The 27009-nt window shown below is 45.1% G+C and overlaps 1 protein-coding gene across 5 annotated transcripts in view; it reads right to left on the bottom strand.

The window, feature by feature from the left end:
• The window catches only part of B4GALNT4 (beta-1,4-N-acetyl-galactosaminyltransferase 4), a 923999-nt gene that overhangs the window by 137652 nt on the left and 759338 nt on the right, over positions 1–27009 (bottom strand). For all 5 annotated transcript variants that reach the window (XR_013608736.1, XM_078681274.1, XM_078681275.1 and 2 more), the window contains 2 exons: positions 19340–19406; positions 18149–18292 (listed from right to left, as the gene is read on the bottom strand). Coding sequence is in view for 4 of the 5 variants with exons in the window: in XM_078681274.1 (XP_078537400.1) it covers positions 18149–18292; positions 19340–19406 (211 nt within the window). In the remaining variant the exon portion in view is untranslated. The remainder of the gene's footprint in view (positions 1–18148; positions 18293–19339; positions 19407–27009) is intronic.

Below are 27009 nucleotides of genomic sequence, written 5' to 3' on the forward strand. Positions count from 1 at the left end.
TTATAGCACAATGGGCATATGAGATGTCTGTTTAAAATGGACAAATGTCATTTTTGAATTGTCAATCTTTATTTTACATATGTTTTAAAGAACAGTGTGGTCCGATTCTTTACACCAGGCTCTTTCACCAACCTGGACCGTCAAGTAGGGTGACCAACCGTCCGTAAATTTCACAGACCGTCCGTAATTAGGACCTCACGTCCGTTGTCCGTGAAGATCCCTTTTACGGACGCCTATTGTCCGTAATTTTGGCCATCACAGGGAGCAGCAAAGATCCCCTATGAGAGGCCTCCCCCTCCCCATCTCCCCTTTGATGGGGCCGCCTCGCGCTCGCGCTGGAGCACAAGAGCAGCCCCTCCTGCCCATTGAAATTCTGTATGCGGCTAATTGCCACATACAGAATGATAATGTGGCAGTCTAGGAGGGTTTAGCATGTGGCGGCCTCCTCCGGCCTCAGTGTACAGCAGGGCAATCTGTTGAAAAAAAAGGTAAAACGCCAATGCTGCAACGTGAAAAAAACTGTTTATTTAAAGAAGCCTGAAAAAGAAGTTAAAAAGAAGGGGTTATCGTTCTTTTACTGTCCCATCATTTTAGAGTGAGGTATTTTCAATATTATATTCAACAAAGCCCTGGTTACTGCTTTTTTTTCATTTTAAGCAACTAACACCCATTGACAAAGCCAATAGTCCTGGCTTCTTGTTGGTGTAATGATACTTGCTGTATTATACATCTGGATGCAATGACAGAAACAACATAATACCAGTAGGGTGGAAGACTATGCTAAGCGCAGACTTTTTGCCTAGGTGTTTTAAACCACGCCCTTAATTACATCGAACACACACTTTGAAGAGACCACCAAGTGTTTTTACACCACTTAAAGCCCTGGAAACAACACCATGTCCATGTCACAGTCACTTCACATCCTGGCACTGTGCATCATGCATGACACATGACTTCCACTTTTTCAGATTGCCTATGTGCAGGGGCATGGTGAACCCCCCCCCCCTTGCTTTAGTTTAGGAACTACAGCGAGGTGAAGTTCTTGATGGGCCTCTTCTATCTGCAACTCTGCAGACAAAGGCTCAGCTCAATGTGAAAAGGTGGGTGAGTAAATAAGTGAAGGAATGCGTGAATGGCTGGATGGATTACTGAAGGAAAGGATGAATGGATGAATGAAAGGGTGAATGGATAGTGAATGAAAGAATGATGGATGGATGAGTGGAAGTATGGACGAGCTTAAACGTAAATAGATGGATGTATGGGTGGAAGGGTAGATGATGGGCAAGTGAATGGGTGTATGGATGAGTAAGTGAATGGATGGGTAAAAGGGTAAATGGCTGGATGGGTGAGTGAATAGATGGATGGGTGGAAAAGTGGATCGATGACTGTAGGAATGGATGAGTGAAAGGGTGGATGAAGGGATGGATGAGTGGAATGATGGATGGAAGGATATATGCGGATAGGTTTGTAAATGGTTGAATATGTTTGGATATAGATGGGCACACAGATGGAAGGACAGAATGAATGGTGAAAGACTGAATGATGGATGAAAGAATGATTACACCGTATAGCACCCATTATCTTAAGTAACATTTCCTATACAATGACTTTCACGTTAATATGAGTCATTGTCTCTTATTATCTGTGTTTGATGTAACGTACTCCGACACCCTGCCCGACATACTTGAGATGAGTAACACTATAAAAGAAATTAAATACACATGAGAGACGGTCTAAGTGAAGATGAGGGGCACCAATGGAGGGAGGTAGCAAGGCCGGACTGGCCGGACCGGGCATTGGGTGTTTCACTGGGAGGCGGAAGGGGGGGGGGGGGTCGGTTTTGTTACTGGGGGCTGGCACTTCAAAGCTCCTTGTATATCCAGTAGTTTTCAATCAACAATAAAAGCGGCCTCACTTATATTCAGGTGTGGTTCATGTCTGGCGACTAATGTACCTGCTGGAGCGAGATGCAAATTTTTAATCGTCCAAGGTAGCAAGCTGCGGCCATACAGAAAAACCGTGACGCGCACGATTGTCTCAACCTAATATAAACTTATTTTGACTTGTACTTAGGTGGTTGTCTATTTACTTACTTATATACTATTGCGCGACCACCTCTGACGTGTCTGTAAAACGTAACTTTTGTCCTGAAGTTTTGTCCTGAATTTTGACCCTTTGTCCTGAATTTTTACATTCACCGTCCTGAATTTGCACCAATGCCAGTTGGTAACCCTACAGGCTGGACCTCGTCTGGACACTGCATGGGCCACGTTCACTAAGGGGCGCGGGTTCCACAGTCTTGGGAAGGGGTGAGTAACAGAATGAAGCACAAATCATAATCTCGGTGACTGGCATCCATTGTCAGTCTCCAAATCATACACTATATAGCTTCTGCAGGGTGTTGGATTAAGCAATACGTAATTCACTATTTAATGTGTGCGGGTTCATGGTAGGCTTTACAAGAGAAATTGATTGTTTTTTCCTAACTTTTGTCTTTTTTAATGGCTACCCTACTTAAACATTTAAAATAATAATTTAAATTCATGGTCTCTGAACATGTTTTAATGATTTTTAAAAAAATGAAAACGTCTTTTAGTTAACTTTACAAAAAAAATTACAATTAAATAAATAAAGTGGGTAGGCAGGTAGCACATTTTTATTGAGCCCGTCAGGTTGATCTTCTATGATGGAGAGCACTGCTTTGGTAGTTTATTACAATGTGCAGCCAGTTCCTTTAAACTGACCATATAATCCGCTCTCCTTGTTGTTTTTTGGAGAGGCAAGCGGGTTGCTTATGAACTCAATGAAGTTTCTTTCACTGGCTCTCTTTAAAAGAGGACCTCACAGACTTTTAGAGGTCAAAGAGCCTAGTTCATTAAATGTTTAAATTGATTTTTTTTTAAACTATATTAACGTGATTTTAGAAAGACAGGTTTTAAAAAGGTGCCAGGATCCTGCATATAGGAGGAGATATTCAGTGTTTATCAACATCAGTAAAGATCCTAAGAAAGAGAAACAACCATGGATAGAGAGAGGCAAAGGTATGCTGAATGTTGTACTCTAGAATGTATTCTTTGTTCATCTCATTTAGGTTCGTATTGGGTAGTCTCCTACTTGAGTATCTTTCACATCTGTCTCAGTTTATGGGTCCAAAATCGTGTGTGGATGCTTTGTAACCAAGGTCACTGGTTTCTGCTGAGTCTCCCTTTCATATATTCTGTCAGTTGTCATTGGTCCATGCTCCGACAATTTGCTGGGTTGGACATTTTGGTCTGCTCATGGATCAGCCACTCTCATCCATGGATATTTTCTTGCTCTTTTCGGTTCCTGCTTAAGAAAATTCCTGTTCTGAAATCCACTCTTCAGGTAAAGTCGTTGTGGTTATTCTAATAACTCTTTGAAACTGTTCGAGCAGTCTCCAAGGGAGTTCTTTTCTGAGAATGCTTTGGATCATGTAATGTTTCAGGCAGTATTCTGGTTGCATATTACCCGCAGCTATGTTGGGAGCAAAAAAAAGGCTACAGTGGCATTATTCAGGAAGCACAGAAGGTATGCTTGTGTGAGTTCATCTTCTGCAGACAGATGCTCTGGACATTAGCTTGTTTTTGGTCTTATTTAGTGGAGAGCAAAAATACTTTTTGAAGCTGTACTGAATGAAATTCCCCCGACATCCCAAGGACTGGATACCAAGAAGCACTGTGCAGGACTACAGAAGTCTCACCAAAATTAGGAAGCAAAAGACGGAAAGTTAGGATAGAGGAGAGCAGGATAAGGAAGCACAGGTGTAGAAAAGAGGGAATGAAGATTTTCAGGAAGAATGAGAGAGAATAGGAAGATCTGCAGGAGAAACATATGAGCAAGAGCTTCAGGAGTATATTAGGAAAAAAAAGACACAGAAGATAAAAGGAAGGCAGAAGGGCTCCATGGGAGTAGTGAAGAGAGAGAGAGAGAGATATGCAGATGAAAAAGGTGGTCCTCGGGACAAGTGTGAAGGAGCAGAATCAACAGCAGGGTTAGAGGCACAGGAGGAAAGTGCAGAAGGGAAAGAAGGTTGCTAAGGAGGGTAGAGCAGAAGAAATGTGTTACTTATCTGTAACTGCAGTTATCCAGTGTTGGTGTCTTTCATAGATTCACATGCCTGAATCATTTCCCGTCATCGGAATGGGAGTCCCCGGTACATAAATAAAGTAATGTCCCATAGACATATAGGGCCTAAAGGCCTCACATTAGTAATATATCCATGTCCTTTTGTAGAAAGGACCAAACTCTAGAAAAGATCCAATCAGCCGTCACCTCCCTCTAGAACCCTCCTGGAAGGAGCCTCAGTCCCTCAGATTTTCGTACACACAATGCTAAGTAGGCGTACTACTGAGAGAAGTAGGTGAGCCCTTCCACGGGAGGCGGGAGGGTTGCATGTGAATCTATGAAAGACACCAATACTGGATAACTGCAGTTACAGGTAAGCAACGCATTTCTTATCCAGTATTAGGGGTGTCTTTCATAGATTCACAGGCCTGAATCAGAGTAGCAAGCAATGAACAAAGCACATTTTGGATGGTATAGGATATGCAAGTCATTAGATAACAACATTTCAAGCGACTAATAGAAACATACAGTTGCAAGCAAGAAATACCATCAAATTATAAAATAGAGAAATGTGCATACATGAGAAGGATGGAGGGATGAAAAGAGGGCTCACCTCTACTGAAACAGATGACGAAGTACTGCTTGTCCCACCACAGCATCCTTTATGAGTTCTGTATCCAGGCAGTAATTCCTTTTTTTTTTTTTTCTTTTTTCCTTATTACACAGGTGCTTTATTCCGTGGATGCTGGTGTGGTATTTACTCTTTTTTTTACACCATATTAAAAGTGGGCAGAAAAAGTATGTGGTACTCAACATTGAGAAATTTTTACTTTTAAATTAATACTCTCAGGTCACGGAAAACACATTCTACTCCTGGCCACCACTGTGCGCCGCACTGAATATGGAAGAACCTGAAGCTAATGTATATAAATCTATGCACATCAGCTTCAGCCATTTCACATCCCCTTGCAACGCTAAGTGTTGGCCAGGAGTACCAATTGTTTATACTGTAACCAGAGGGTTTATTCTTTTTTTTTTTTTTTTTTAATCTATTTTTTATTTTCTCCCATTTTTTCCGTAGATTACATTACAGTATATACAGTACAGAGTTTTCTTACAATTATACAGTCATATATATTATCATACAATCAAAGCCATGAACGACAAATGAAATCTAAAGAAATACAACAAAATAATTCATAACCTAAAGTATTCCTGAAAAAATAAGAAGAAAAAAAAAAAAAAACCAATTCATGTCTTGCTATTCTTCCACTCTTCTATAAGACGCCATATCTTCCTCCCCAATATTCTTGCCCTTTTGCCTTTCCTATCATAAATGGCTTTCTCCAAATTATATATATGCAGTAACCTTGCCAGCCAGATACAAAATGTTGGTGCAGATTTATCTTTCCAGGCTTTTGCAATAATCAATCTGTAAACTGCTGTGGCTAAAAATACAAATTCGGGATAGTTGTTGTTATCGCCTATGCTAATTCCTAATATTATCAGCTCGTCTGTGAGTTTCACCTTTGTTCTTAAAGATTTCTCCAAGAACTACTCTATTGCAATTTTTAGTGTGCATAACTGAGGGCACTGACAGAACATGTGTATAATATTAGCATTTGATGAGTCACAGCGTGGACAAGTTATACCAGTGTTGCCCCCCCATTGTGCTATTCTGGCTGGTGTGTGATATAGCGAGAAAATAGTCTTATAATGTTGTGTTTGCAGTGTAGCAGAACATAGTATGGATCTTCCAAAGTCTAAGGAGACTTGCAAAGCTTCCGGGTGAGCCCCAACTTGCTCAATCCATTTCTTACTAAATTTCTCCCTATCATCGGTTTTATACTCCTGTAATTCTATATACAATTGTCTGATTGAACACCTTAGCCCGCTCCCTAAATATTCCATAATCCTACAACTTAACATACCAGCTGGCCCCCCCTGTTTTAGATGAAAGTAACTTCTTATTTGTAGGTATTTAAAGAAATTATTTCCGGGTATTTCAAATCTATGTTGGATATCTTGGAATAACAAAAAGCCCCCTTCCCCATCCATCAAATCGCCTATTTTCTTAACCCCTTTGTCATTCCAGGTTTTCATTGTGTTATCCCAAAATATTTCTGTTGGTAAATCATCATTTAGGTATAGCCTCAGATATCTGTTAAATCTACCTAGCCCTACTCTCTTCATAATAACCCTCCAAATTTTATATACTGCCTCCAAGGTTTTAAATCTAGTATGTTTGAAATATGTAAACTCTACTGTATTAACCAGGGCATTCTCAGCCCTTTCTCCTAATAATGCTTTATAAGTATTCTCTAAACCTATCCCTTCCTCGTGTAGAGAACCACCACCTAGTATCGCTTTAGAGTACTGCAATACTGCAGCCCAATAATAAAATCTGAAATCTGGTGCCCCCCAACCTCCCTTTTCCCGTGGTAGTGTCAGAAATCTGTATGCTCTTCGTGTCTTACCTTGTGCCCATATTAACCTGTTCAGTGTTGCTTCTATTTTATTAAACCATATCCCATCAAACAGTAAAGGAATCGCCCTAAAGAAATATAGAAATTTGGGAAATGTAACCATTTTGATAAAGTTAATACGCCCCATTAAAGTCAGGTGTAAATTATTGACCCTCTCCAAATTTCTCCTAACTTTCCCTAATAATGGCCCCATGTTTATTTCCACCAGCTTCCCTAAATCGGCCGTCACCTTAACTCCCAAGTATGTTGCTTCGTGAACTACTCTAATATCGCTAAAGGTGGAATACTTATTCTGCACTATCTGTGTTTTCCCACTATTTATTAAGTATCCTGAGAATATACCAAATTTCCTTGCCTCGTCTTCAATTTCGATCAGTGCTTGTGCTGGCTCTGGAGTGACAGTCGCTACATCATCTGCATAGGCAAATAATTTGTAATCTTTCCCATGCAGTGTGACAGGTTTAATCCTACAATTCGCTGTTAACCTTCTCAGATAGGGGTCCAAATAGATGGCAAACAGTAACGGTGAAGCTGGGCACCCCTGTCTTGTCCCCCTCCCAATCTGCACCGCTTTTGAAAAGGATTTGTTTATTCTTATCCTAGCTGTAGGTTGTCTGTATAAAGCCTGGATTGCTGTCATAAATCCCTTACCTATTCCTGCCCACTCCATCGCTTTCCAAAGGTAGGCCCAGGAGACCCTGTCAAAGGCCTTCTCGGCATCTAAAAAGATTGCTGCAACTGGGTCTCCCAAGGCCTCTGCTGCATCCAGGACAGTGATCAATTGTCTGGTATGTTGGGTAGTCCCTTTACCAGGTATGAACCCATGTTGTTCCGGGGACACCCCTTCCTCAATGATCTTACTCAGTCTATTAGCGAGGGCTTTAGCGTATATCTTCACATCGGCATTGAGTAGAGTGATCGGTCTATATGACCCTGGTTCTGTTGGTGGTTTGTCCTTTTTTAATATCACAATGATGTCTGCACCCGACCATGACTTTGGAACAATCCTGCCACCCTGTGCCAGACAACATATCGTCCACAAATCTATGCCAATGACGTCCCAAAAATTTTTATAAAACTCAGCGGGTATCTGATCCTGTCCTGCTGCTTTACCTACTGGAAGGTCAGAGACAGCATCCCCGATCTCCTGAAGAGTTAACACCTCGTCTAATTTGTCTCTCTGCTCTATACTAAATTCTGTCTGTGATCTAGGAGTTAAAAAGGCCATGCTTTCTTCCTCGAACTCAGACTCGCTCATATTTTCATCTCTCTCGTATAATACCTCATAGTACCTCCTAAATACTTCCTGTACCTCCTCAACCTTGTTCACTATTGCCCCAGTGTTATCCCTGACCTCTTTTATTTCCCCTGCTGCCATCGTCTGTCTTGTTCTTATTGCCAGGAGGTGCCCAACTCTTTCATTGAATTCATAGCACAGCTCTTTTTTTGCTAAGTAATTCCTAGCTAGCTTCTGCGCTAGTGAGACCCCTGTTTCTGCTTTTTGATTTTCTAATTCAAGTAATATCGATTCAAACGGTTCCCTCTTACTAATTGCCTCTACTAAAGCCTCTTCTATTGTTGCTAGAGTTCTAATCTCTTCTTCTGTTTTCTCCTTCTCCCTTCTATTTCTAGCAATTGTGTAGCTTAGTGTCTCCCCCCTTATACCTGCCTTGAAGCTATCCCATACTACATCTGCCGATGTAGAGTATCTATTAATGTCCCAGAAATTCCTTATCCATACTTTCATACTTATGATGTACTCCTCCTCCTTTAATAGCCCTCTTTCAAACGTCCAGGTAGAGTTTAACCTCTCTTTAACTTGAGCGGTTCTTATACTTAAAACCAGGGGGTTGTGATCCGACACAATCCTAGGGAGACGAACTATACTGGAGATACCAACAAGAGAGCTAGATATAAGAAAATAATCCAATCTAGCTATCGACTTATGTGGTGCAGAATAAAATGTGCTACCTGAACCCGTAGGGTTTTTTTCCGCCCACATATCACTTAGTGCATTGTGTCTAGCAAGATTTTGAATTGATCTGTATACCTTTTTCTTCCTTCCCATGTAGCTCTCCCCCTGCTTCTCAAACAAACCATTTAACCCATTGATGTTAAAATCTCCGCAGCATATCAGAGGCTCTGGCCATATTGCTAGTTCTCTATCAACAAATTCAAAAACATCCGGATCATCATCATTTGAACCGTACACAGAGATAATTGTAAATCGAGATGCATTTGTTTCCAATTCAATCATCACCCACCTCCCTTCGCTATCCTCCTTTTTCCTTTTGACTATAGTGCAGCCTTTCCTTGCCAGGACTGCAACCCCCCTACACCTTTCTATCTGGCCTGTATAAGCTAAAACATCATACCCCATTTGCTCCAACAAGTAAATCTCATTAACGGCTATGTGTGTTTCTTGCAAACAGACAATGTCAATTTTCCAGAATCGCAGTAGAGCTCCCAATTTTTGTCTTTTTTCTCTGTTATTTAAACCACATATATTCAACGTAATTATCTTAGTTTCCATCTAACATGTTTTTTGTTCCCCTCCCCCTTCCTTTTTCCCATCTTTCCGCTCCCATTACTTCCATTTTTCCATCTTGACAACATAGTGACTTTTATCAAGCTGTACTGTATTTTTATTCCAACCATAAAACGTGCCCCCCCCCCACCCTCCCCTTCTGTACCCCCCCTCCCCTGCAGCTCCCCCCCCCCTATGACAGGCAAATAGGTCAGAGCTGACCTATGCGTGACCACTGTGCGTTGTAGCGTCGCCCCCCTCTCTTCCCCTACCCCAACAGCAAAAAAAAAAAAAATCCAATCCCAAAACAACTCTTATTCCCACTAATCTTTGTACTGGTTGCAAATTTTTTTTTTTTTTTTTTATTCTTTTCCCTCCTTTTTTTTGGGCATTACTGTTTTCTCCCCAGTTTCATTTCCTCTACTTTTCTTTTTTAACTTTTTACTCCTCTGCCCCACCCCATTCTCATGTATCTGCTTAATAATACTATCTCCTAGCTCCACCTTTACCCTTCATCTCTTTCAATTCTTCTAGATATTCTCCAGCCTTGATCTCTGAAAAGAACATTCTGACTCTCCCCCCAACAATGACTTTTAGTTTTGCCGGAAACATCAAATAGGCTTCAGCGCCTTGACTCTGAAATGCAGCAATCATTTGCCTCAGTCTCCACCTCCTTTCCACTGTAACGTGGCAAAAATCCGGTCTTGCAAAAAATGTAGTTCCATCCACCGACTTTTTAGAGTCAGGTCTGGCTTTATCCATCAGCTCTTGTCTCGCCAGAAAGTTCCCGAAGAACACTAACATCGCTCTTGGAAGTGAGCCATCCCCTCTTTTTTTCCCCTTTGTCGTGAGCGGAAACCTGTGTGCTCTTTGCACCTCTTGTTCCCATTTCCATGGGGTCTCCGGGAAGGCCCCCTTTAGCAACTTTATCACAAAGCCTCTGGGGTCTTGCCCTTCTGTCCCTTCTTCTATTCCAAGCAGGCGAGCGTTATTTCGCCTCTGGCGATTCTCCAAATCCTCAACCTTCCATTGCAGATCCCCCATCGCCTTTGAATGCTCTTCTCTATTAGTCTGCCAGTCCGTCACTTCCTCCTCAATCCTGCCAGTCCTTTCTTCCACTTCGGTAACTCTTTCGCTCACTTCCTCATATTTTTTATTTATTCTCCTAATGGAGGCTTGAATTTTCTTCGTATCATGCCTGGCTCTTCTACTCTCTGCTCTGGCTTCCATTTGGATTTGTTTTAGCGTTGTAAATATTAAGTCTAGTTTCCCAGCCTCATTCTGGGGGTCTTGCCCATCCTCTTTGTAAAGGTTTGAAGTAGCGGAGTAATCCCAAATCAATTTTTTTTGAGAGCTCTTGTGCAGTATTGTGGGAGAGCCAGTTCTCCTGCTAGTCAGCCTGCGTTTTTTCTGTGTGTCTTTCTCTTTGGAGCCCCCTGTATCTTCAGTGTTGGAGAGTGAGTCTCCCGTTTCTCTCTCCTCTTCACTGCTGGTGATAGTGGAGTCTGACTCTTCAGGGACAGAGAAGAATTCTCCCTCCGCTCCCTCTGCACTCTCTGTGCCCTCTGTATATCCCATACCCAGCTGCTCCTTCCGCCCTTGCAATAATCCTGCCTCCACCTCTTGAAGCGCTTCTAATAAAGGGTCTGTCTTTAAAGATTTAGTTGCAGACGCCTCTTCTATCGCTCTCACCTCTTTTTCCGTGATCGTCCGCCCAGCCTCCTCTCCGACGGTAACTGATTCAGTGGCATCTTGCTCCGCGGTAAGCGTGAGCTCTGCCCACTCCGCACACGTCGGTTGCCTAGCAACGCCTTTGCTTGCGTCCACGAGGACGCTACCTCCAGGCCCGCCTGCCAGAGATTTCTCCGTATCCCAGGTTGCCTCTGCATCCTCCGTTGGGGCTGGCGGGGGTGCCTTGCTGTTGAAGATCTCGATTACTGAGGGCTGGCGGAAGGTGAGGTCGCCCTTCTTTCTCTCCGTGGTAAGTTTTCCCGCTTGGCCGGGCTGCGCGCTGTGACTGCCGCTGCTGCTGCCGCTGCGCGTGTCATCATTTGGGTTCAGTGCCTTGCCTCTAACTTTCTCGGCAGCCTTCTCGATTTTGCGCTGCTGCGCCTTGGTCACCGTCGAGATCGTGGGTGTAGAGCGTTTGCTGGGTGGGGGCATCTTGGTTTTCGGGATTGTACCAGTCCTTCCCGGATCCTTCTGGCCTATCTCTTTTGCCGATCCGATGCTTGAAACCACTGCCTGTTTGTCTTTCGCCCGGTTTGCCATTTTAGGAGAGCAAGCCTTTCGGAACTCCCCAAAGAGCGATTTCAGTTGCAGTAAACTTTTTTTAAAGTAGTGAAAGACACCGCTATTCCCTTCCCGCCTCTGCCGGCATAGCCACCACTGCATACTTCATTAGCAGCCGATCAGGAACCTGTTACCTCCATGGGTCAGAGAGGGGTCTAGATGCGACTTGCACCTACAGCGCAACGGCGGCCATCTTGCCGTCCCTTCGGCAGGCAGTAATTCCTAGTGAAGGTATGTGGCGACTTCCATGTTGTCGCTCTGCAAATGTCTATGACCAGCACTCCTGCAAAAAGCGCCATGGATGTAGATATTGCCCTGGTAGAGTGGGCTCGCACTTTAGATTGCAGGGGTTGCCCTGCCTGTTCATGACAAAATGAAATAGCTGCAGAAATCCAATGAGAGATACTTTGTTTGGTGAGTGGAAGGCCCCTCCTGGGCCTACTGTAAGCCACAAATTGCTGGTGTGACTTTCAGAAGAATTTTGTCTTTTCAATATAAACTTTCAGGCAGCGTTTAAGATCTAGAGTGCAAAGTCCTTTCCGCTGCAGTACTGGGATTTGGGAAGAAAGAACGCAAGACCACAGGTTCGTTGAGATGGAAGTCCGACGGGACTTTTGGAATAAATTTTGGATTTGTCCATAAAAATACCCTGTCCTGTTTAAATTGCAGAAAAGGTTTCTGTATTGAGAAGGCTTGGAGTTCACTCACCCGCCTTGCGGAGGTGAGTGGAAGCAGGAGGGCTGTCTTCCAAGAGAGGTATTTAAGGTCAGCCCTGTGTACCGGCTCAAAGGGATGCTTCATGAGCTGATTAAGGACTGTGTTAAGGTGCCAGGTAGGTGGCAACATTTTCACAGGGGGAAAAGTCCTGTAGAGTCCTTTCAAAAACTGTTTGATCACTCTGTGAGACCAAAGGGAAGGGCCAGTAGGAGATCTTCTGTAACGGTATATCGCCGCCAAGTGGACCCTGACGGAAGCATGAGCAAGGCCTAAGTTTGCCAGATGGAGAAGATAAGGCAATATTAGTTCCAGAGAGGAAGAGAAAGGATGTATTCCTTGAGCCTTACACCAGATGCAAAACCTCTTCCATTTTAAAGAGTATGTTTTGTTGGTACTATCCGCTCGTGCTCGAGCCAGGATGGCTCTACAGTCTGGCGGAATATTCAAATTCTGAAGTTCTCTGAACTCAGGAGCCAAGCAGCTAATTTGAGTGAAGCCAGATTCAGATGCTGGACTTGCTGGTTGTTCATCGTGAGTAGAGACGGAAACTGTTTCAACCGTGTTGGCAGCTCCAGAGACAGATGGTGGAGTTCCGTGAACCAATGTTGGCGTGGCCAAGTTGGGGCTATCAGAATGAGCGTACAAGGCTCTGCTTTCAATTTTCTGAGGACTCTGGGAATCATTGGAAATGGTGGTAAGGCGTATGCAAAAACGTTGCACCATGTGATCGACAATTCATTCCCTAGAGACCGTTTCTGGGGATGCCGACTTGCAAAGTGTGGGCATCTGGTGTTGGATCTTGTGGTGAACAGGTCGATCCGAGGAGTGCCCCATTGTGAGAAGACTTGGTTGAGGATCCCTTGATCCAGTTCCCACTCGTGAGACGTTGTCCTCTGCCTGCTTAGTGAGTCGGCGAGCACATTGTCCATGCCCGGAATGTACTCCGCCCGAAGAGATATATTGTGTCTGATTAACCAGTTCCAGATTCTCTGTGACTCTTGAGAGTGTGTGAGAGAGTGAGCCTCCCCCTGTTTGTTGAGGTAGTGCATCGTCGTAATGTTGTCTGTATGGACGAGCACCAGGGAATTTTTGATTCTTGGGAGAAAGGCTTGAAGGGCAAGGAAGACCGCCCGCAGTTCGAGATTGATATGGAGCCCTTTATCGAAGGGGGACCACTTTCCGCTTATCTGCAGTTCCTGGAGGAAAGCTCCCCAACCTTCCAAGGAGGCGTCTGTTGTGATGATATGCGGTACAGCTGGAAGCAGGAATGGTAAGCCTTGAGAAAGGTTCTGAAAAGACATCCACCATTGCAGAGCCTTGACTATCTGAGGAGTCACTTTTATGAGATCGTCGAACGACCCTGTGCATTGGACCCATTGTTTTGAGAGCGCCTCCTGGAGGGGGCGCATCCACAGACGGTAGTGAGGAACTAATAGGATACATGATGACATCATTCCTAGTAGGGATTTGAAAAGGTAGACCATTAAGGTCCTCTTTGAAGCCATGAGAATAGCCAGTGCCAAAAGCTTGTCCTTCCTCTCTTGAGATGGGAAGGCTTTTCTCAGTTGTGTGTCGAGGGTAGCGCCTAGGAAGTTGATGCGCTGAGAAGGTAGAAGGACTGATTTCTCCAGATTGAGCGAAGTCCTAAACGATTGAAAAGCTGCACACAGGCGTTAGAAGACCTGGACGCGTCTTCTAAAGATGGAGCCTTGATCAGCCAGTCGTCCAGATATGAAAAGACTTGATGGTAGTGCTGTCTGAGATATGCCGCTACTGGGGAGAGACACTTTGTAAAAATGCGAGGTGTAGACTTGAGTCCGAAGGGCAGGACGCGAAATTGAAAGTGTCTGCCTGCCACCGCAAAGCTTAAATATTTTTTGTGATTTCTGTGAGTCGGGATGTGGAAGTAAGCGTCCTGAAGGTCCAGGGATGCCATGTAATCTTCCCCATCCAGGAGTTGCAAGACCTCCTGGATTGTTACCATGCAAAACGACTGCTTCTTTAGGAATTTGTTGAGGGCTCTGAGGTCCAAAATTGGTCTCCACTTCTTCTCTTTTTTCTGAACTAGAAAGAAGCGGGAATAAAATCCTTTCTCTCGCTGAGACAGAGGGACTTCCTCTGTCGCCCCTTTCTGGAACATGAGAAAGACTTCTCGGAGAAGCAGACGTAGATTTTTGTGAAGCATAGGTCAGGGAGGTGCCTGGGGAGGTATATGCTTAAATTCTAGAGAATGGCCGAATTGAACCAATTGTAGAACTCAACGGTCCGTGGTAATTTGCTTCCAATTTTTTATGGAATGGGAAATCTTTCTTTCAATTTTTGATGATGGAAATGAATCTGAGACTGGCTGAAGTGAAAGGTCATTGTCTACGTCCGTTGTTTTTTCGTTGGCCTTTACCACGAAAGGACGCCTTGCCATATTAGGATTGTTGGCTATGCTGCGGGCGCTGTTGATACTGGGACCGATTCTGGCCTGAAGAATATGATGACCGGTATTGGTAGTCCCTTTTATAAGAGGACTGTCCTCTACCTCTAGACCCACGAAAGGACTGACTTTTGTACTGGAGAGTGCCCAATGCTCTAGCAGTGCCCATGTCCTTTTTTATACTCTGCAGCGCTTCATCAATCTGTGGACCGAAGAGGAATTGGCCATCATAGGGCATATCCAGAATTTGTGGTTTTATCTCGGGACAAAAAGGAAGTTGCCCTTAACCAACCTTGTCGTCGCCAGACTGCCACTCCAGCCAGCTGGCGAAATCCTGTTGTTGCGATATCCATCGCACAGTCTGTTATCTCTGACGCCGAGGCTTCACCGTCTAGCAATATCTTCTTTGCCTTCTCTTTTGATTCGTTAGGTAGATCCGATAGATATGGGGCTATATCCGCCCATAGCTGTCTATTGTAACACCCCAAAAGCGCTAAAGTATTGGCCGTCTTCACTGTCAATGCAGACATTTTTTATTTATTTTTTTGCAGAGTTTTATATAGCGCGAACTAGAACCGAACCGAATCAGTTATCGGAGCGCTTTACATAGCACCAGTTACGTTACATGAGTACACACTTTCATTTTAGGCATGGGGAGATTAAGTGATTTGCCCAGAATCACAAGGGGTTTTTGGCGTCGTTACCGAGACTCGAACCCAGATCCCCAGGTCCGAGGTCGAGCGCCTTAGCCGTTAGACCAACCCCTCTCCCATTGATGAGAACCGCTTCCCAATGTTGTCTAATCTTCAGCCTTCCTTATCTGGAGGAGCTGATAACGGGGCAGAAGGATTTCTGGACTTCTTCTGGGCCGCCTGTGTAACAACCGAATTCGGCTTGGGGTGTCCTATTAAACAAGCCGGTGCAGTATCAGGTGCCCTATACTTCTTTTCCAAGCGAGGTACCACCGGAGGTACAGAGGAAGGGTTCTGCATGATCTTAATACCCTGCGCCCACAGGTATTCAATTATGGGTATTGATCTTTCTGATTTTTAAGAGGCTCCTTAAAATGATATAAGAAGTAGTCTTGCTGTTGAGAGACCATTGGAATTTTGAAATGTTGAGCGGCCCTCTCAACTACATTGTGGAACCCTCCAATGTCGCCGGGTGGTGAATCTGCGGGTGCAGGTACTGGAGAAGCGGGAGAGGGAATGACATAGTCATCACAGTCATCGTGGTTAGATTGAGTGTCTTGTAGTTCTCCCTCCTCCTGTTGGTGGTCTTCCTCCTCCTCATCAGTAGACGGAGGATGCAGTAGATCAACCCGCTCCGGCTGTACACTCAAAGGTGGAAGCCGTGGTCTTGGTGAGGGAGATACTGCGGAAGGTTGAGGTGCAGGAGACTCTGGAAACCTCTGTTTGTAGTCTTGTATGAGGTACCGCAAGTCCGAAACTAAAGAGGCTGGAAGGCAAACCATTGGAGGTGGAGGTGGATGATATTCTTCCTCCTATTCCTCATCTTCGTCCGAACACTGACTTTGACATGAAGCTCTGAAGGGCTTGTCGCAGTCTGAAACATGTCCCCTTCATCTGAATCTTCCTCTTGAAGAAGACATACTGGAGGCAGTGGTTGGACCCTGCTTGGCGATGTTAAAGCCAGCGTCAGTGACTTTTTTGTAATTTTTAGGTGCACATATGTGCTTTGCAGACCTGAATCTATCCTCATCGACGAGCCCGTCGACGGTGTGTGAAGCGTTGACGGGTGTCGTAGCCGGAGGATTCTTCGTCGACGGGGCCATCGTCGACAGTGCTGACATCACTGGAGACTTCGTTGACGGCATCTTCGTCGACGGTATTTTCGTCGACGGTGCCTTCGTCGATGGTACCTTTGTCAACGACATTTTCGTCAATGGTGTCGACGTCGACTATGTTGACTTCGCCGTCGAGGTCGTCGCGATTCCGTTGTCGGCGAGTGCAGCTTCGACGATTGCTTTGACGTCGACTGTCTTCTTGATGTTTATCTTCGACAACACAGTCTTACCTGCCGTCAACGATGGGGTCGTAGTCGTCGACGAGGACAATGACGACGATGCCATCGACGTAGAAACAGTAGTCGTCGATGTTGTCACATACAATGCAGTAGACACAGCTCTCCTCGACGATGAAGACGTTGTCGACGATACCGTCGTCGACGGAGTCGAAGTAGGCTTTTTGAAGGTGGGAACTTCCTGAGAGGAAACGTACGCAGAAGTAGCCTTGGAGAGAACCTCTGAAGACTTTTTTGACGCCTTCTTTTGAGGAGGTTGTACCGTAGGGTTAGGAGAAGTCACCCTTGGTCTCTTTAGTGAAGACTTGGAAGAGACTGAAGAACCTTCACTTTCCTCAGAAGATTCCAGGTGGTCCCTGTCTTTTAGTCTCTGGGGCCAAATTAAGAGGCGTCCCTCACGATCTTTGAGGGTTTTAGTGGAAAAGGTACGACATACCTTGCAGTTCTTGGAAGAATGGTCTGGATACAGACAATACAGACAGTGTTGATGTTGGTCATCTATATGCAGCCTTTTTTTTCCACAGGAATCACAGGACCTAAAAAGACCCTTTTTTGGTGTCTCAGCAATGAGGATATTAGCAATCACAGATGGAACAGAATAAAAACCCCAAAGAACACTGGAAACCAGTTGTGAAGAGAAAACTGAGCAGAGCTCAGAGGAGACTCCCTTAACACAACGTGCGGTAGAAAATCTGAGGGACTGAGGCTCCTTCCAGGAGGGTTCTAGAGGGAGGAGACGGCTGATTGGCTCTTTTCTAGAGTTTGGTCCTTTCTACAAAAGGACATGGATATGTTACTAATGTGAGGCCTTTAGGCCTATTTATCTATAGGTCTATGGGACATTAGTTTATTTGTGTACCGGGGACTCCCATTCCGACGACCGGGAATGATTAAGGCATGTGAATCTATGAAAGACACCCCTAATACTGGATAAGAAGGATTTGTAGGAAGAGAAGTAATGCCTAAAGAGAATGAGCAAGCGCTTCAGCGGGGTGAGAGGAAGGAACGTTAATCCAAGGGGAAAAGCAAAAGAGGAAACAAAGTAGACATGATAATCAGGTCCAGACAGAAACAATCTACTGCGACTGAATTAGTAAAATCGTGAGCGAGAGAAGTGGGGATTATGGGGCAGCAGTGGATATGCTACTGGTAACATTATTGGGGGGGTTGTGCGATACTTGGGGTGCTCCTGTGAAAAATATTCAACTATCTATTACTGTCAGAAATAGTGATGAAGCTTTACAGTGAGATGTATCAGGGCTAGTGTTACTTTATAAGTAACCAAGAGGTGTTTCTGTCAAATGTGCGAGTAGTGTTGCTTTAAGAGATTTTCGGTGGTGTATCAGGAATATTTAGTTGTATTCTTTGGCCAATATCACAGTAGTCTTGAATACCTTTTCAGTCAGAATATTGGGCACTTATCCCCCCCACTGCTCTGCTGCAAGTTCCACTGACCATCCTTTCAGTTCCATATGCGGGATTTTAGTTAGTAGTCTCAGAATTTAACACTTCACATATCCATACATTAATTCATTCTGGTTTGCGTTTGTATGTTAATTCTTTCTGACTTACTGAGAAAAAAAGTGTCCCGTTGATCTGGCTTGAGCATATCTATGCCATGCACCTCTTGCTGGGCCTCCCAACGGTAGCTACCGGAGTGACTTGCAAGTGATTGGGGGATATGCTCTACTTGATCCATTCTCAGCTCAGATTCATCTGGAAGACAGATTAGAGTGTTGCACATTTAATAGTGAAAAAGAGTCTTCGAAGTCAAGTTTGAGCACCTCAGGACTCGGCAAGTTTGCAAACTGATCAATAATTTTTTAACAGTGAGAACAGTGTTAGGATAACAACTCAGCCGAAAGACCAATCTGATCTCTGCAGAAGAACTAAGGGTAGAATCACACACATTTCTGCAGCCAACCCTCCCCAAGAGACATCAGGCCTTCTCAGAGTGCAATACTATGGCCATGAGATTGGAGCCCAAACCATCCCTTGGCCTCATCGGTGACTCCCAATACATTTTTCCATTTTTTATGGCTTTCCCTGCTCTCAGTTCATGAGGTTCGCATCTCTATTCTTCTTTTCGTGCAAGTTTAGCCACCACTCTGTTGTCCGCTCATCATGCGTTCCTAAAGTACACCCAATGTCTTCATTCCTCGATCTCCTATCAAGCCGCAGCTGCAATTTTGACAATTATATTGTATTCAATAGAACCATTCCCAAATATGCAGTCTGCTCGCTAAAACCATGCATTCCAAGATTTATAAACTGTGCTCATGTTCCACTCTGCAGAAGAGTTCATCTTCAGTTAACTGAAATCAAGTGCCAGTAAGCATGCCTTATGCTGGAAAAATGAATGGTCCTCCCAATCCATGGGAAAAATCTCCAATGGTGGGGCAATCATACATTTTTCATTTTTTCTATTTTCAAAAATGACAAACTGTAAAAATTTAACGAGATGTAACTAGAGGCCAACCTGTTTGACGATGTTAAGTAGATGTCTGTGGGGCTGGCGGCTAACTCTAGATTTGACAGGCAGAGGTCCCTCGGAATGGTGGGGGCAAAGTCCTCTGCCAGACCGATGGAATATCCTCTGTCCGCAAAACTATAAATCAGCCCCCTATACTTCTGAGATGGGGATAGACATGCAGTCTACTGATCAGCATTCTTTGACAAGGAGGAAGGTAAATGAGGTATCCGCTGGCACAATAATAAATATGAGATGAATGACGTGCTCAAATTGAACCAATGTGGATATACCTGTGTAAAGTGAGATGTGAGGGGAATCAATGACCTCAAACTTCAGGCTGGGGAGGAAGATTCGCCACTGAAAGAGAATACAAATAAAAATGAAGACAGCCTAGCATATTGTTTTAGAACATTCAGCCAACTAGACGAGTATCACAAAGTAGAGAAAGCAGCGCCTTATAAAAGATACAGCATTGTTATCCTGGAAACTGCATTAAAGGTGATTCGATATCTGCCTGTACCCAAGGCTTCATGACTAAAGGAGACCTGATTCTGTTAGCTGTGCATGCCATGACTAACACGCGGAGTGAATAAAGAAAAAACTACCTACTTGTAATCGTAGTGCCCCATCATCTGACTCTTTGCTGTATTCAGGAACACAGACTATCACCGACGCTTGTAGAACTCAGGAATAACTTACAGGAGAAATTGCTAATTTGGAAAAAATGTATAACCAATTTCAAATATGCCTATTAATCCGGATGGTATTTTCTTTAATTTGAACGATTAAAAAAATATTCAAATACCCCACAGAAGTAGCCTAAAGCTAGGCGAATCAACCTTTTCTAACCAATTTTTGCTTTTTAAAAAACAAAGAATTAAATACAATGCTTAGATAGACCAACATAGCTTCCCCACTAAATACAGACTGAAAAACTCCACTGTGCCCTTTAAGGATGTAGCCTGGCTTAGGAATCCCTGAAGTCACAGTTCCAAACAGTTGAGCTCTAGTTTACCTTGAAGTTACGCCCTGTGATATTGTTTCTGTATAAATATTGGTTTTCAAATTACCATTCTCCTGATATTCTGTAGGAGGGAGGGATATTCATAAATTCGGCAAAGCATCCTATCATGGAGGACCAGGATTACAAGTAACATTGTTTTCTTCATTCCAGGACCTTTTCTGATATTCATAAACACGGAATGGGTAAATGCCCTCTATAAAGCCAGTATCATTAGAGCTTGGGTAGAATCAACTGATAATATTAACAGCAGCCTAGGCAGAAAGGTTACACAAATATCTACTTGGGCATCTGAATAGCAACGCTTTCTAAATGTATGCGCTGAATTCCAGGTTGCTCCTTTACATATTTCAGCCATTTGTACATTCCTACATAGAAATGACACGACTGCTTTGAAGGAGCTTTCACATTTCCCTTTAACATTTTGTTTGTCCTTATGTAGCATAAAAGAATGCATGAAAATATCTGTCTCAAAACAGATTATGTACAAATCTGCTTTCCTAAATGAATAGGGCCATCATTGACAAAGAGCTGAATTGGAGGGTCTTGAGAGCTTTAGTCCCGTCTTGTCAATTAGTATCTTAAACCTCTTCTAACATTTAGCCTGGGGAAGATCTCCCAGTAGGAGAGGACAGATTAGGAAAAGTCACTGGCCAGGACGTAGATAAGGTCCTGGAAAGATGCACAGATGGCATTCTCCTCCTCTGCACGGTAAAAACGATTCCCTACTACAATTCATTGACAGGCTCAATCACTTCCAAACTCACCTTAGGTTTACCTCAGAAACCAGAACAAATGATTTATCTTTTCTTGATCTCAGCCTACATACTGAAGGTGAGAAAATAGGCACATTGCTCTACTGAAAACCTACCGAAAGGAATATCCTCCTTTTCTATTCAAGTTACCACTCTCTTGACCTACTGGACGGACTTCCTCAAAGACAGTTCCTCCGTATTCACAAACTGCAAGTGGAAAAAGGATTATTTTCGGGAAGCAGTGGTTCTGGCAGACAAACTCCCTCACCATGGCTACCCACGATGATTAGTCTCCCGCCCACTTCAACGAACATGGTACTGTCCCAGGGACACCCTCCTTACCACGAGACCCAAACACCAGAATACTTATATACCTTTTGTGTCTACATTCAGTCCCTCCAGTAATCAGATGAACAAAATAATCAAAAGGAATTGGGACATACTGCGTATACAAACATTCTTACTGGAACCGCCCCGTTTCTCCTATAAAAGAGGACATAATCTAGCAGACCATCTGCAATATGCTATTACCTGGGGCAGTGAGATTAACAATACACAATCTCTCACCACAGCCTGGGGCCTCACTCCAGTTGTAGGACATTACAAGTCCGAAAGCTGTGTGGTTTGCCCACTTACACTCAACACCACAGATTTTAAAGTGCAAACCCAGACTTTCCCAATGAAACAATTCAGTAGCTGTTGCACCACAAATGTTACTTATACCATCCGCTGCCCATGTGACTTATTATATATAGAGCAGACCACCCAGATGATATAGCAGCCCATCATCCAAAATACAAGTTGCATTAGGTGCAAAGTGGAAAACGCCCCCCCCCCCCCTCCTGTTTCCCACTACATTGCCATGAATCATTCAGAGACAAACATGACCTGGTAAGTAGTAGATCAACCATCCCTCCCACTAAGTGGTGGTGACCTTCCACTACTGCTACAAAGATGCGAATGTCGCTGGTGTAACTGTCAACGAGGGTCTCAATCCACTTGATGAGTGCAACAATACTTAGGACCCTTACACATCCTAGTCTGTACTGTACTCTCGGAATTGTATTGTTGTACATTTGTAAATATGTATATTTTTCTTTTATTAATGTATGTTTTACTGTTCAATTTGTTGGAACAATGTTTGACCTTTTCTACTCCTGTCCCCTCTTTCCCTTCCCCTGTGGCTACTTCCACGCCCTCCCTACAGCTCTCTCTCTCGCCCCTCTCATCCTTCCCCCCGGGGGACCTTCACTGTTCATACCACGCCCTAGCCACCATTCTAGTGGTTAAACCAACTGCGGTTCATAGAACCTCCCAGCATGCCTGCACGCTCCCAATAGTGCAGTTTTTAGGGCTCGCCTGCTGATGCGCTTCAGCGCATAGCTGGCGAAGCTCTATAGGGGCTTATCCAGTGTTTATCCACTGGCGATTCCACTGGCGATTCCTTCAAGTGCATGTGCTTTTTAGGTCATTGCGCTTGCGCAAGCCCTAAAAAGCGCGTGCACAATGCCACCAGCCGCCTGCCTGCCTGCCTCGCATTACCACATCAAAGGCAGCCCTCCGAGCGCATTTCTCACCCCCTAATTATTCACGGCCGGCCGGCAGGCACATCAAAGGCTGCTGCTGCCGTGACTCGCATTTCTCCTCCCTCCTCCCCTATCACTGCCCAGGCCGGCCGTACTTTCTCTTTACAAGGGCGCCCATTCCTGAATCACTTGAAATCTCTCCACATTATTTGCATTTTGTTAATTAAAAAAATTAACTTCAACACAGCGTTGCACATTTTTCTCGACTTCGGAAGGATGAGTCCCAATCTCATTTGTACAAAGTGTTGTAATGGGATTATTGGAGAGTTAGAGAAACGTGCTCACAAGTTACATTTTTATGCAAATCATCTGAGTAAATAAACAATAGCATGGTGCCGTTTGCGTCCTTGACTTGATCTGGTTTTTATTTTTATTTTGCTATTATTCTCACAAAGGCTAAGAAGGTCTGCCTACTTTAGTATTAAGTGCTATACGTCGCATAAGCAACAGCTAACCATTCACTCACCCACGCAACGCCACTCACCCATGCAACGCCACTCACCCACGCAACGCCACTCACCCACGCAACGCCACTCACCCACGCAACGCCACTCACCCACGCAACGCCACTCACCCACGCAACGCCACTCACCCACGCAACGCCACTCACACACGCAACGCCACTCACACACGCAACGCCACTCACACACGCAACGCCACTCACACACGCAACGCCACACACGCAACGCCACACACACACGCAACGCCACACACACATGCAACGCCACACACACATGCAACGCCACTCACACATGCAACGCCACTCACACATGCAACGCCACTCACACATGCAACGCCACTCAACCACGCAACGCCACTCACACACGCAACGCCACTCAACCACGCAACGCCACTCACCCACGCAACGCCACTCAGCCACGCAACGCCACTCAGCCACGCAACGCCACTCAGCCACGCAACGCCACTCACACACGCAACGCCACTCACACACGCAACGCCACTCACACACGCAACGCCACACACACACGCAACGCCACACACACACGCAACGCCACACACACACGCAACGCCACACACACACGCAACGCCACTCACACATGCAACGCCACTCACACATGCAACGCCACTCACACATGCAACGCCACTCACACACGCAACGCCACTCACACACGCAACGCCACTCAACCACGCAACGCCACTCACCCACGCAACGCCACTCACCCACGCAACGCCACTCACCCACGCAACGCCACTCACCCACGCAACGCCACTCACCCACGCAACGCCACTCACCCACGCAACGCCACTCAGCCACGCAACGCCACACACACACGCAACGCCACACACACACGCAACGCCACACACACACGCAACGCCACACACACACGCAACGCCACTCACACACGCAACGCCACTCACACACGCAACGCCACTCACCCACGCAACGCCACTCACCCACGCAACGCCACTCACCCACGCAACGCCACTCACCCACGCAACGCCACTCACCCACGCAACGCCACTCACCCACGCAACGCCACTCACCCACGCAACGCCACTCACCCACGCAACGCCACACACACACGCAACGCCACACACACACGCAACGCCACACACACACGCAACGCCACTCACCCACGCAACGCCACTCACCCACGCAACGCCGCTCACCCACGCAACGCCGCTCACCCACGCAACGCCGCTCAGCCACGCAACGCCGCTCAGCCACGCAACGCCGCTCATCCACGCAACGCCGCTCACCCACGCAACGCCACTCACCCACGCAACGCCACTCACCCACGCAACGCCACTCATCCACGCAACGCCACTCATCCACGCAACGCCACTCATCTATATGCAAAACGAAAAATGTCAAACTCTTCTATTGCGAGACCTATTGCATTTTCAATGCTTGTTTCTCTAGGCAGACCATCGATGTAAGGCTTGTCACTAGTGTGATCAACGTATACGGTACGCTTTGTCCTCGTCCTTTCCCCGTGTGGAATTCAAGCTGTGCTGCTTGTTTTTCTTATGCTTTACACAGTTTCTTATGCCCTGATTTCCTTTCTTTTTATTTTTAGCAATGCAATTTGGGGCGGACTGATTCCCCGCATGTCGCACTTCACCTAACATTCCACTTATTAGACACCGTATGTTTATCTCGGCTCTCGGACGATCTATTATCATCCTCCAACTTAATTGAGCACACACACACACACTGTTAAATTCGTGGCTAGAGTTCCCTTGTTCCCTTTCGGGGTCCAGTTCTTCAGCCGCCCCTTTTCCTTACCCTATTCATCCATCTATCTTTTGCAGGAGTCCTCCGTGCTGGTGCAGCTTTTGCGCACCCAGTCAGACTCCCCAGTGCTTGTTGCAGCGATCGGGCACCCCACAGGATTCCCAATTCAAAGGTTCCTTGGTGAATTGATCCCCCATTTGACAAACCGCTTCTCCTTGACTCTGCTCCTAGCAAGCCTTCAGACTACGTACGAGGTAGTTATTCGTCCCGCCCAGGCTTCCCTTTTCTCCCACCCTTCCCTGACCCTTTCCTTTTCATAAAACTATGGTTAACCAATATGCGTAATCCCGTCCTGATGATGACCTGAAACAACACAGATCGAAACGCATTCAACAAAACTCAGTGCAATTACGGCTTCCTTGGCTCCTAACATGTATCCAACAAATTATGATCTCAGTGTTCATGTTATGTACCAATTTTAAACTGCACCATCTCGCTGTTTTCTTCATCGTGGATCTTACTGCCCGTTATCTTTGTTAAACATAGAAACCAAACAGTTGGCTAGTTGGTCTGCAGGCTAAATCAAGTAATAACCACCTTAATTCACTGGGACCAAATGGGGTTCATGCCAACCCGATCCACCAAAATAAACAGTTGCCTCTGTAATTATTATGCCAGGATACAAAAGCACTCCCCTGCTATTCTCTTAATTGATGCTAAAAAAGAATTTGGATATACTGGGCATATATTTTCCTTGTACTGAAGTGCTTTAGCTTCGGACCAAGCTTCTGTATTTGAGTAGAGCTTCTCTACAGGCCGCAATCCGGGTCCGTAGAATTTCCACTAGAAAGGGGAACCAGGCAGGAATGCCCACTCTACCCGTCTTGTTCGCCCTATGCATAGAATTCCTGGGGTGCGAGCTAGATCAAATGACCGACTTGCCGGCTTTGTTGACCGAATAGACCTAAAACAGGAAAAGATATCCCTATATAGGGACGATGTCCTACTATATGTGGCCAATCCAGGAGAAAAATTGCTGCCTATCCTTGTGCTTCTCGAGTACTTTGGAACATACTCCAGATATATATATATATATATATATATATATATATATTTTTTTTTTTTTGTCCTCATTTGCCTTGCCCTCTATTCAAGAAACGCCAACCACCTTGCGTGTCTGCCCCGTAGAGACTTAAGATTTTAATTGTCTCTGACACCAAGACACGATATTACATCTTTGGCGGCAGAAGAGTCCTGATAAAAGCTAGAGGGATAAAAGAAGACATGCGGACTTGCGATGACTCCATCAAGGTATATTTCAACCTGTGGGACCAATAACTTCCCGGGGAGACCATGTCCCTGGAGTTTTGTAGGCATAATCATAGGACCCGGGGGAGAAAAAACAAAAACAAAAAAACCCCGGACTCTATCTCCACTGGACCAAAAAAATCCCAGTATGCCAAGTTACATTTGCTACCGGACCTGGCCAAGTCCACCTTAGATGTCTCATATAGGGACATCAGCCAGCCTGCATGTGATGGAGCGGTTCTTTCTACCCAGAATTAGCAGATTTGCCTCCTGGCCAAGAGAATTGCGTAAAACAAAAAAGACCTTGCTTTGCCAGTGACACCAGTATCCAAACTGAAGATTATTAGTGGCAACGTAATAGACAACGATATGTTTAGGATGGAGTCCAGGGTTGACTTCACTTTGTCCCAGAACCGGCCGATGTCAGGGCAGTCTTTAAACATATGTATATCTGATGCTTCGATAAGGTTACATTTATTGCATTTCTTGTCTGGGAGAAATTTAGAGAGTCTCAGGGGCGAGAGGTAAGCCCGATGGATCGTAAACAGATGATTACGTCTCAACCATGCCGGTTTGACGATCTTATAGAGGAGAGTAGAAGATTTTAACCATAACTCTTCGCACTGAAAGCCTAGCTCTTCCGCCCACAGCTCGTCGGGTAGGGTGAACCCCCTCATCCACCTCTTCCAACAACATTCAATACCACAAGGCTACCTCTTTGCCTCCCCCACCTCGTTCTACTAGCTGCTGTTCCAAGTTGCTGGCTTTCCCTAATAAGAGTCCTTTACGACACAGGGCCCTGGCCCAACTTTCCAGCTGCATAAACTTGAATCTAGAGAAACCCGGGCCAACCCGCTCACGTAGCTCCTCCCATGCTCTCACAGACCCCTCTACTAACAACTCTCCCCATCTTATTATCCCCGCATCCTTAATAGGAGCAGACAGGCTGTCTATCAAGCATAACGGTAGACCCGGGGAGTTCCATACTGGAGCAAAATTTGAAAAATATGGCAGCCCTAATCTCTTTCTAATCTGGGCCCAGGCTTTTGCCAAGGATTGAAGAATTTTTAACTTGATTTTTTTGAAGAAC

This window comes from Lissotriton helveticus, chromosome 3_1, assembly GCF_964261635.1.
Source record: "Lissotriton helveticus chromosome 3_1, aLisHel1.1, whole genome shotgun sequence".
Lineage (NCBI taxonomy): Eukaryota > Metazoa > Chordata > Amphibia > Caudata > Salamandridae > Lissotriton > Lissotriton helveticus.